This window comes from Rhagoletis zephyria, unplaced genomic scaffold, assembly GCF_001687245.7.
Source record: "Rhagoletis zephyria isolate East Lansing unplaced genomic scaffold, Rhagoletis_zephyria_1.1 Rzeph_scaffold_01309, whole genome shotgun sequence".
NCBI lineage: Eukaryota > Metazoa > Arthropoda > Insecta > Diptera > Tephritidae > Rhagoletis > Rhagoletis zephyria.
This window is the reverse complement of record NW_016158393.1, coordinates 39,855-52,238: the sequence shown is the minus strand read 5'-3', so window position 1 is coordinate 52,238 and position 12,384 is coordinate 39,855. Positions and strand designations below refer to the sequence as shown.

Sequence of the window (12,384 nt, the reverse complement as noted above, 5' to 3'; positions counted from 1 at the left end):
TTGATTTTGAATTTTCTATTTAATTTTTCGCTTCTGGAAACAAGTAATCGAAATATTCAAATAAAAACGAATTTTACAACTTATTATTTGGATAAAATTGAGCAAATATTTTTGCCGCTTTTTATTAATGGGAAATTTTGTGGTATCTTTGCAGCCGAGTCCAAGAGAAAAGCTCCGCTTCTCTTCGTTCAGTGTGAACACCAGCAGCTTCGCTTTGTTCCGCCTTGCTTCGGTCGGCGACGCTCGGCTTTCTGTGTGAACGCACCCTTATAAATGTGCTCCCAATTTTAATTTGTTCATTTATTCTCTGATGGAACATCTTTTATCCCTACATAATATTTGCGTATGTATGTATGAATGTTTGTATGTGTGAAGAAAGTNACAACTTATTATTTGGATAAAATTGAGCAAATATTTTTGCCGCTTTTTATTAATGGGAAATTTTGTGGTATCTTTGCAGCCGAGTCCAAGAGAAAAGCTCCGCTTCTCTTCGTTCAGTGTGAACACCAGCAGCTTCGCTTTGTTCCGCCTTGCTTCAATCGGCGATNTCCAAGAGAAAAGCTCCGCTTCTCTTCGTTCAGTGTGAACACCAGCAGCTTCGCTTTGTTCCGCCTTGCTTCGGTCGGCGACGCTCGGCTTTCTGTGTGAACGCACCCTTATAAATGTGCTCCCAATTTTAATTTGTTCATTTATTCTCTGATGGAACATCTTTTATCCCTACATAATATTTGCGTATGTATGTATGAATGTTTGTATGTGTGAAGAAAGTTACAATTGTTTTAAACAATACTGTGAAAACAATGTAATGAATTTCATCAAGTCTTGAAACGAACGCTTGAGAACGNGTTTGTATGTGTGAAGAAAGTTACAATTGTTTTAAACAATACTGTGAAAACAATGTAATGAATTTCATCAGGTCTTGAAACGAACGCTTGAGAACGTACATACATATTTACATACATATATTCTTACATACGGATACAAGTGCTGTGCGCTGATAACGGACAAATGATTGTTGTTTTATAACCAACAGTTATTATGTATGTATGTATGTATCAGAGATGTTGCGAATATTTGCATTCGCATTCGTTATGCGAATGATTCGCATCATTTTACATATTCGCATTCGACATTCGCATTCGCTTCAAATGATATGAATGTTTTGCGAATGCGAATGTGTACAGGGGCATAGAATCCACTGTAATATTGTTGAAATGTCTCTAAGTCTGTCTAACCAGGGTTCGGACAATAACCGGTTTTAAGCTTCAGGCGCTAAACGTTTAAGCAAACTAATGGGCCTTCAACAAGTACTGCTAAAAGTCTTATAAGCAACCTAGAAATAATTTTAGAGTCCTCCAGTGAAAGCGAAGGCTCGGATGTAGAATCGGGATACATTAGAAAATGTGAAATTAAATCTCGGTGAAAATCCTCTCGATTGGTGGAAAACTAAACCAAAGCTACTTTTTTTTGAAATATAATACATATGCCCCTTTAGAACTTTGACTACTAGATTAAAACACTGCACCATGGTCTGGCAGTTACTATTTGCTGGCCAAAAGTCATCTTTTCGAGTATCGATAAATCGATTTTTTTTGTACCTTCACTAAACTGATTCTCCAGAGTGAAAAAGTACATACTCATTATTTTCTTAAAGAGTTTTCCCATTGAGATATCAGCTGTTAAAGTTGACATTTCTACTAAAAATTTAAAAATTTATTTCTTTCGTAGTCAGTATTCTTTTATGAGTCTTCGAGTGAGAAATATACTTCAAAAAAGAGAATGGAAATTAATATTTGTGTGATTAACAAAAAAGAAAACTAACATATAGCTTGCTAAATAAAATAAAACTAATTTTCAAAATGCACTCTAATTTGGCTTATAATATTCCACTTGAAGTAGAGCTATAAAAAATTGGATTAATTTGGCGGTATTCAAGCTTTGGGGGCAATAAAAATGCTCAATTTTGTTGCACTTTTTTGCATTGTTTGAATTTTATTATTGGTTTTGGACACCTTATATATGTCTTTGGCGAAGCAGAAAAAATTGTAAAATTTGGTAGCCATATGGAATCCGCCAAAAGCCCCCAAACACCTTTACTTCAACATAGATTGATTAAATGAATAATTCTGATAAAAATAAAATATTTCACAAAAACAGGGTTGGAATTTTTAAGTTCTTGCCCGTATTTTGTTTGTAAGTCAGTGTAATAGTGGCATTGTGCTACTATCATAGTCAACTTATGTACAATAGTCGAAAAAATTATAGCCGCACCAAATTTTGGCAAGTTTTAAAATATTATTTTTGTTGTTATTTAATTTTGGTTAGTTTTTTATAGTTCATTCTTTAACAGCATCCGTATAAATACAAGTTTTAAGACAGTGTCACACGATTTGGTATTTGCCAAAATTTGGTGTAAATCGTATCCTAATTGTTTGAACACCCAAAATATTTTTCACTATCCCAATCACGAAAATTTATTTATTGAAAATTTTCAATAGAAGATTGCTGTATTGTCCCAATTTTTTTATTTTGTACCAATAGCGCAATATAAAAATGCACAAATCTGTACAATGTGCCAATCGAGTGACACTGCCTTAAAAATTTATACAAGTAAAAAAAAAACATCAACAAATTTTCGTAAACATTTCGAGTTTTTAATTAAATTCTGAGTATGCAGTTTTGTAGCCCATTGAATTCTAGTAGAATATAGTACAAATGGCTAAAAATTACGGTTGCTTTTTTAGAAAAAGTTTGTTGAATTTTTTTAATACATATTGCACAAAGTTGGAAACTTGGATTTACGCGGATTTTATTATTTTTATAAAAAATAACCAAAATTTAATAACAACAAAACTAATACTTAAAACTTGGCAAAAAGTGGTTCGGCTATAATTTGCGTGGATTAAAAAAAAACATAAATAAATTTCTTAAGGCATACTGAACAGGTCCACTCAGAGAAAAATGATAATCTAAAGCAGGGCTCGCACGATTTGTACATTTGCACATTTTAACGATGTTCCAGTGAAATAATTCTTCGACTCAGCACGCATGGGTGGACAACCATGGGTAAGTTGCTGGTAAGGTATTGCCCTTCACCTGGCGGTCCTTACCACTTCCCTGCCGAATCTCCATTACTTTAGCAAAGCCGTGGCCGCCTTATGTAAGTAGGAATTATGAATGTATATTTGGTATCAGACATACCTCTGAGCCGCTTTTCAAAGTAAGTTACACATAATGCAGAGCAGTCGTTCGGAGTAGTTCGGCGCTTGGAAATAAATTCGGCTGCACGTTATTTTGCAACTAACAACGTAATGTGGCATCGGAGGTGTTCATTTTGCGCTTTACTAGTAGATGACATTGGCCATGATGACAATTTTGGTATTAAAAACTGAAAGAAAACATGTCTTACCTCGTAAGGTGCTTACCCTATTTTCCCAGTGGGACATGACTCCCGGCAAAACTCTGAATGCTCCAACTGTGTGTAGTCGAAGGCGAGTCAACACGTATAGAAATACATCTCGCGAGTCAACACGTACACAAATGACTCGCGAGTCAGACGTACCGCGAATACCACCTATTACATATATTTTTTGAATAATTTCAAATGGGGCTCTTTGGGGAATTTATTTTTAGCAAAAATTTTAAAAAAGTAGTTAAAAGTTAATTAAAAAAACTAAAATCGAAAAGTGCTGATAAAGTTACAGGTTCTCCAAATTCTGAAACAACATGACATATGTATCTAGTTTGGCTTATAAGCGTTGTTTAAACAACGGTCTCGCCATTATGCTAGATTCTAATTGTTTTTGTTTTAAATACTTGACATCCGCATCCGCAACATCCCTAGTACATATACATAACTTATGTATGCATGTAAAACCGTTTCCGCCTTCATTTTTGCGTGGATGTTAGTTTAAAAACAAAACTAATATATTTACATATTTTAATTATTTATTTACTTAATATGGCTTTATTTGTCTAATTAATTTTTACAAACATGAAAATAATATTAGGGTTTACTTACACATACATGCATTGTTTTAGGTATTCGTTGTACATATGTATAAAAATTTTAACATAAGATCAAACTTATGTTTATGTGTATGTATGTACATATGTAAATGGAAAAGCATTAAAAACAAAAGAACGTCCCATTGACTAGAGTACAAGGCGGGATTACTGACGATGATAAGTTCAACTTAAAGCTGGATAAAAAATTAAAATATATCTTGCAAAATATGAGTGTGTGTTTTTTTTTAATTCTACTACAGCACCAGCCTTAACTTGCACGCGAAATATCGACAAGACTTCGCTTAATAATAACTATTTAAGCAAAATTAATTGCATTTTAACGAAATAGCTAGTCGAAAACCATAATGAAATTTCTTTTTTATTATTTCGTCGATGCATAAGGGGCAGTAGCGAATGCAGCGGGGGGTTTTGGGGGTTAAACTACGTGTCAGTCGGTGGCGGACCCACGGGGGTGTTTTAATATGGCGCATATGTATGTATAATATGGCCACTGACTGACACGTAGCTTAACCCCCAAAACCACCCGCTGGATCCGCCACTGATAAAGGGTCATAACTAAAACTAAAATTTATTTGTTTATGCGTGTTTTGATATTATTTCTCTTTTGGTTTTTTTTTTTTTTTACGAAAATCTACATATGTAATTGGGTTTATGTATTCATATGTATACAACTATCATAAATTTCGGGTGTATTTATTTATTTATGTACATTCTTGAGTGTTTATTAATGGCATATTTACTTAGTGTAGCTTTTTCATTAATTACACCAACAAGCTTTATTTGTTAAATTTGAGCATTTTCAACCAAAGTTTTGTCGCTTAATTTCCTTTTCATCCTCTCGTCTATTTACGTACGTACGTACATTCGATTGGCTTTTCGTCTAAATTCAAAGACCATAGTTGTTGTTGTTCATATACTATAAGTACATATACATATTTTCGTTAACACCTGTTTTACTCCATTTCCCTTAATCTATGAATGTTTGTCGCTGCTGTCGTTCCGGCTAATAGAATCTTTCCATTTTGGGTTTATTAAGTGCACAAAAATAATAATCTGAATAGTTTTGTGATCCGGGTGAAGTGTAATCGTTGATGCCATAGCTGCTATAATCATAATTACTGCTTGGTATATGCATGTGTGGATGATTATGGGCGTGGGCGTGGACGTGGGCGTGGGCGTGGGCGCGGGCGTGGGCGTGGGAATGGGCATGAGGGTGTGCGTGCGGGGCATGCGGAAGATTGTGAGCACCGTGGGTGTAGGGGGGGTAGTAATGTTGAAATGCGGCGCCACTTCGCGCCTTTTGTCATGCCAACAGATTGTTACCACCGTTGCTGCTGTTGCCGACATTGTTTTGATTGGTTCCATGAACCCGCATATGGCGATTCAAGTTGCCCGATTGGGAAAATCTGCAAAGGAATATATGGAAATACAGGTTTAAATTTTTTAATAATTTGCAAAAGTATGTTTGCCAATTCATAAACATAAATCACAGTGTGTTCTTTTTTCTTATTTGTCTTGATCTGCTGAATTGTAAGAACTGATTTGATAACAATGTACACAAATTTTAAAGTTTCATCTTAAGTCCTAAACGAAATAATGGTCGAGCGTTAGCCAAATCTCTACCCCATCACAATTTTTTGCTCAGGGGTATAAAATGTTCTTGAACTTTAAATGTTCTAACGGGTATTCTTAACCCTTTTTGATTAATTTCATTTTAATTTCATTGAAAAGGGCAGTTGGTGGGTGAAAATGTATAAAAAAAAAATTATGCGGATAATTTTACAGGATGTCGCTGATGAAATAAAAAACCCATGATTAAAAATGTGTTGGGTGTTATACAGCTTATTTGAAATTTTGGGATATTATAGGCGTAGGTGCCAGTGCCGGATTCAGGGCCTATGGTTACGGTGACCATTCGTGCCGATTTTGGCGGGACGGTGCCGCTTTTGAGAAGATTGTTCCGCTTAATATTTTTTTTTAAATCCTGTACTCTGGCCCAAAAACCATTTCCCGCACAAACGTGGCAGCAATTTCGCTATCAGAAGGGACATAGAATATAAGGGAGCCATTAACATAGCCAGCATCCTTATTTTCTATGATCTTTGGTTATATTTTGTTCTTGTTAAAACTATTTCGATTATTGAAATGTTGCACATAACATGTGTATGTATAGATAAGTTATTTATATTGGACAACCCTCGTTATTTCCTTAAAAACAGCAAAACGAATTTGCAGGGCAATTCTGGCTAAGATAGTAAAAAGTAAGACAAATAAAAGACAGATGGCAAGAAAGATCGAAAGACTTTTGCTATTCTAGCACAAAAGTCTTAGAAAAAATGCTCTATCATTCACCACTCGTTTTGAAAAACTATTTTGAGAGAAATCACTTGTTATAAAAAAAATTTTTTTTAAAGACTTTTTTCTTTCCACAGACTGTGGCGAGTTGAAAGACAGTTGCCAGAATGTCCCTGTTAAAAACAGACAATTATTTTTAATATAATGTCTTCAGATTGATTTTGAATGTAAATGTATATTATTTACGATTCGATGCGATACAAGGGTCCTAGTACTCGATTCCAAAAAATTTGAATTTGAATTTGAATGCTATCGGATAAAAAGAATCGATATCGAATGGCAAAAATATCGATTTGGTATCGTATCGTATCGCTCCATGTTTTTCGTTTTAAATCTCATAAAATGTTTATAATGACTTTTGCTAAAATTTCAAAATCAAAAGTTATCAAAACAAATTCCATGGGACTGAGAAATTTTTTCTAATTTTTAGTTCATTTATAACAGCGTGGTTATTAAATTTTATTTTATTTATTTTGTGTTTTCTTTCTTAATTTGCATCCTTGTAAAATTGCCAGTACCCTAAATTTAGATATGTAAATACCTATAGCGACTTACTTTTATGATTCGCTACTAACAGGCCTGCTACACGTTATGCATTTGCAAACGTAAATCGTAAATTTTTGGTATATACTCGAATGCGAGGGCGTAGCCAGGTAGGGGCAGGGGGCAGCTTCCCCCCCCCCCTCGCAACAATTATGCGCCCAATATGTCACGTTTGTGTGGTGGTCGGAAATATATAAGGTTATCAGGAAATTTACAGAAAATGTCGATCTAGGAGTAGAAATTTCTCTATCACGTTTGGCAGGTAAACAAAAAAAAAAAACAGAAGTAAACCCCATCGGTCAATGAAAATGAGTACTGGCGATGGTCTATAATAAAACCGTATCGCGATTCACTAACGGCATCTTTACAACTACGCTTTTCCAATGAAAATACGCCAGCTTTTTCGCTGTCTAGATTGCACCCATTGTATTCGATTAAAGCTCTACCCAGAATTGCAGCGGACGAAGGTAAAGCGGTCGACGGTTAAAGCGCAGTTAGCCACAGACGTAAAAATGGAGAACGTGTCAGCTGACACGATCTATCTTATGGGATCTGCTGGTTAACAAAAACTCACCACCTCTTGACCGTGACGTTGACGGTTCTTCTCTCTCTTTCTATCAACAGCAAACTTGATATGTTTCTACGTACTTCTACGCTATGTTAAGTACACGTTCGTGGGTAACCACGCTCTTAAGCGCTGTCACAATTAAAACTCGCAAAGGCGTATGGAATGGCTCATGCACTAGGTGTGTTAATTTATTCCCTTTTTACGGTCCCGGGATTTTCGAGATGTCGTTATCAAAATCCCTGGATCGCGGGATTAGGCCCGTAGATATTCATTACTTTTCAACAACTTAAATTCAAATGAAAATGCTCAAGGACTTCTTGTATGAAATATAAGCAGAAAAAAGTGTTACTCAGGTGTACATGGCGTTTGAGTAACATTCTTTTCTGCTCATTTCTCATACAAAACATCTTTGTGCATTTTCATTTGACCACTCATTCCTTTCTAATTTATCCTTCGATTTTTTTTCATTGGTAGCTTAGCTTTTTTGTAAATGAACAGGCCTGCATACAAAATAAAAACACTGACAAAAAATCGTTTTTAGCTTTCATTTGCCGTATTTCTTATTACGATTTGTTCGTAAGATATACCTGATATACCATTCTTTTTTATGCTTAATAACGGTAAATTGCAAATATCAAGGGCAAGTTATCCACAGAGAAAAAAATTAACTTCATTTTCGGAACCACCTACCAATTCCACATAGGAATTGCATAGTGGCATCCGGTGAACCAAAAAAAAAAAAAAACTTGTTATCCAGTGTTATCGAAGATATTGCTCCCATTTTTACAGATTTAGTATCGAACATATTCTTTCAAATATTGCCTGGGAAGGGGAGGCAGATAACACACCTTGTGCTATGTTATAAAAGTTCATTCAAGGCATTTTTAACAATTTTTCAAAACTTACAAAGGCGAATTCAAAAAGGTCAAAACAAAAAGAGAATAAAAAAATGTCCCTCTGTGAATTTTCAGAGCTATACATATATTTTTATTATTCGTCACAAAATTATACTAAAATGTTTTGCGTAGTAGGAAAGTATATTGTGAACGGAATTGTATCAAAAAAGTACAATTGTACCAAAAATGCCAACGCTGAGTTCACTGCGGCAACTGTGCAGCTGTTCACTTACCGTCGACCGCTTTACCGGCGTCCGCTGTAATTTTGGGTAGAGCTTAAATGTTCCAGTACAAAAGAACGCGAAGCATTTTCAACAGATTTATGATCTAATTATGGGCAGTGAACTCATTCTTTGGTACAATTTATGGAAGAGAGAAAAAAAGAACTTTTCTGAAGAAGATTTGAAGGATGTTGAAGTTGTAGACCTATTTAAAGAAGAAAACGAATTTCTACCAGCGATAAATATGTGTATTTCTATTTTGAGCGCTTTTCCATGCATAACAGCGACTGTGAAGCAATCGTTTAGTACACTTCGTAGAGTAAAAACTTGGCGAAGAAGCACAACAGGAGGAGAAGGGCTTTCTGGATTATGCCTCATGAGCGTCCATAGAAAACTCTTTACCGAAAACCGCGAGATAATTCAGCGTAAAAATGATTAAATAAAACTATATCAAAAAATTAACAAGGATATTTCGTTTGTAATATGTATAACGTTTGAGCGTTCCCCTTCGTTCGTTGATCCCCTAAAATGGTTGTTTCACTCTCTCAAATCTGAGACAGGTCCTATACACCATGTGTGTACGAATCCATACAAATTTACCTGAGCAAGCACAATTTACATTGGTACGGCTTTTCTCCGCTATGGATTCGCAAATGTTTTGTAAGTGTGGAACTGTCCGAGAAGGATTTCTTGCACGAAGAACAGCGGTAGGGTCTTTCGCCGGAATGGGTGCGCATGTGCGTGGTGACGCTGGAACTTTGTGAGAAACGTCTATCACAAATTGGACAACGGAATGGCTTCTGTCCGGTGTGTGTGCGTACATGTGCCGTTAAATTGGCGGCCTGCGAAAAGCTCTTATTGCAATCCGGGCATCTAGACAAAAATTAATAAAAAATTACATATGTAAATCATAGCACATATAATGTTTCCAAGAAACGAACGAGCTGCTATACCTGTAAGGCCGCTCACCCGAATGTGTTCGCAGATGCGTTTTGAGCGTGCTTGGGCGTGCGTAAGTTTTTCCACAAAGCCTACACAGATTTGGCTTAGAGTCAGAGCCCTCTTCGTTGCTGTCCTCATCATCCTCATAGGGACTCTTTGTTGGCGACGCAAAGTCGGAAGCGAGTTCTGTGCCAGCAGCGGCGAAGAGATGTCGCGATGTATCGCTTGTCGGCGATGGCGAATCCTCCTCGACTATCACGGCATCCGTCAGTGCAGGCAGAACACCGGGCACAGGACTCTGATTAGACTGCTGCAAAGTTGGCGTTCGGAAATCGGCGGTGAAGGAATATGTTGCCCCGGGTGGGTAATGTGTTGGACTCAATAATGGCGGGTAGAGGACGTTGACAGAGGAGCTGGTATTCGGCGGCGTCCATTGCATCTATATGAGGACGTTGTACTTATATTTATGTACATAAATTCACCGTATGTAATCAATGAACCTACATACCTGTGAGCACTGCATGGGCACCGTTCCCTCCGCGCCATAGCCATGCATAGTCATATTCATGCTGACATTCACACTCATGCTGGGATACATTGGTGGCGGGGGAGGGGCTGCAGCTCCGCTGGATGTTATGTGCTGACTGCATGTGCTGCCGACGGATGGTGACCCAGGTATCATACCGCTTGAGCTAGGATCATAGTAGCAGGTTGTTTGCGCGGCAGCCGAACTCAGCGAACCGCCATGTGTCGCGGATTGAGTCTGAGCCTGCGAAGGGTGCGAAACTTGACCACTTGGTGAGACTAGCATCTGGTGTGGATGGACGGTATACGAGAGTGAAGCTTGATGTGGATTCGTGGAGAAGTTGTATGAAGCGCCACACGGGGAGAAGGGGAAAAGGCTGGGCAAGGGGTCGATGTCTAATGGCGGTAATCCGGGAAACGATGACGCCATCTCATCTGCGCTCCAATAACTGGCCGTGCTGCTGCTACCGTTAGTGTTGTTAACGGTGCTGTTTGTACTGATATTGCCAGAGAGGTTGATTTGTTGTTGTTGTTGCTGCTGTTGTAAATGGTTTTGTGCCGATCCAACAATGCTAGCACCGGCAACCACACTCGTGGATGGATCGAAACAAGAGCCACAACCAAAGTCGTTCGACGTCAGCGATGAGATGGGTAAAACGGTGTTGCCTTGACAAGACAAACAGCCAACACAGGAAGACGCAGCGCACTCTTGCTGTTGTCGGAAAAAGGAAAATAAAGACAAAAACAAAACAACATTTAATTAGTACTCAAATATGAACGGAAATCTAATATAGGAAGTTATGATTTTTTAGCAGATAAATATTAAAGAAATCCATTCGACACGCATCACTTATGTTAATATAAACAAACAGTACACCACAATCTGGCACTTCCCGTCGAAATAATTCCCTAATGTATAAAAAGAATACTACTGATTAAAACTCACGAAATCGTCCTCTCAATTTTCCAGAATATACTCTTTAATTATTTAAAAATTATTCAAAGCTGACTCGTCGCTGCGGTAGATCCCAATAGTTGCGTCAACAAACCCGAATATGACCACCCATTCTTTCTGTGCCAGTGGAGCAAAAGCGATTCGACGTTGAGGTTCAACCACACCTGCCTCGTGCCGTCTACTGGCTCCTTGATTTTTCGAACTACCTTTCAGTTATTGAATTGCAGCTCTCTATTGCAGGGTTAGGAATCTGCTCTAAAGCGCATCGCTGCTAGTATCACTAATGGTTTGTTTCGTATTAAGATGGAAAAAATATCGTTTTGTGGAGGAAAAAATTGTATACATCATTGTACTACGCTGTGACTAATCACTTTCGCGTAATCAATTGTAATCGTTTTCCCATTATTAGTAACACTATTTCCTGTTGAGGCTACACCTAAAAATTTTGCTACATTGATTGGGCTGCAGGGTACTGAGTATGCATGTAGACTGAGGGAAATAACAAATAGTAAATATTAATATTTTTTACTTGATTATCGTTTAAAAATGTTCGTGTTTAAAAATAATACTTTCATACCAAAATTTAACACGCACGTGTTTGAATGCCCACATCTTAGTATACACTGAGGGGAAAAAATATTAAATACAAATAAAAACGAGTTCAAAAGTACGCCCATCTTAAAATGAAGCATTTTGCACTTCAATGATATTTTTTTTCATAATTAAGAAAGTGTATGCATACCAAGCAATAACAGCTGGGACAATTGTGTTAACACATATTTACTTAGCTCAACCAATTATCCTAGAAAAAGTAACTTACTTCTGCTTATGTTGCAGCTAACTTCAAATTGATGTATAATCACCTAGCAGCCTCTTTGAGCTTATACTTCTGATACCTTTGCAAATAAAAAATTTAATAGTAGTTGAAAAATAATCTAACTTTGGGCAATTAACTATTTCAGCATTTAATGCTAATTTTTTTTTAATTGGCTGAAAAGACATCTGCAAAATAAACATACTGACTTTGAAGTGCTTTAAGCCAAATGCATTTTAAAGTAGTCGAAATCAAATGCAGAGTGGGACAATCGACTGCTTCCTAGGACATCGCCATGTTAAAGTAAACATTCGTTCCAAGGAAGAAAATCAGATCTTCAATTAATTGTGGTGAAAAAAAAAATTTGTTGAACGTCAATATTTAAACTAGTTTCTTCCGTACTGGTGTTGACTTGTTGAAAGCACATTTACATGTCTGGCTATAGGTGAGTGCTCAAAGATGCTTGAAACAATTTGTTAATTTCAGGGTTCAAATTCCATTGCAGGCAACATGGAAGTTAATTTTTTTTTTGTTTT

At 36.8% G+C, this 12,384-nt stretch overlaps 1 protein-coding gene across 1 annotated transcript in view; it reads right to left on the bottom strand.

Annotated features, from left to right (window-relative positions):
• Nucleotides 1-4,643: 4,643 nt before the first annotated feature.
• The window catches only part of gl (glass), a 31,133-nt gene continuing 23,392 nt past the window's right edge, over nucleotides 4,644-12,384 (bottom strand). The window contains exons 4-7 of the mRNA XM_017616960.1: nucleotides 10,063-10,791; nucleotides 9,566-9,993; nucleotides 9,213-9,485; nucleotides 4,644-5,435 (exon numbers count right to left, since the gene is read on the bottom strand). Of these exons, the coding sequence (XP_017472449.1) occupies nucleotides 5,333-5,435; nucleotides 9,213-9,485; nucleotides 9,566-9,993; nucleotides 10,063-10,791 (1,533 nt within the window). The 3' untranslated portion in view covers nucleotides 4,644-5,332. The remainder of the gene's footprint in view (nucleotides 5,436-9,212; nucleotides 9,486-9,565; nucleotides 9,994-10,062; nucleotides 10,792-12,384) is intronic.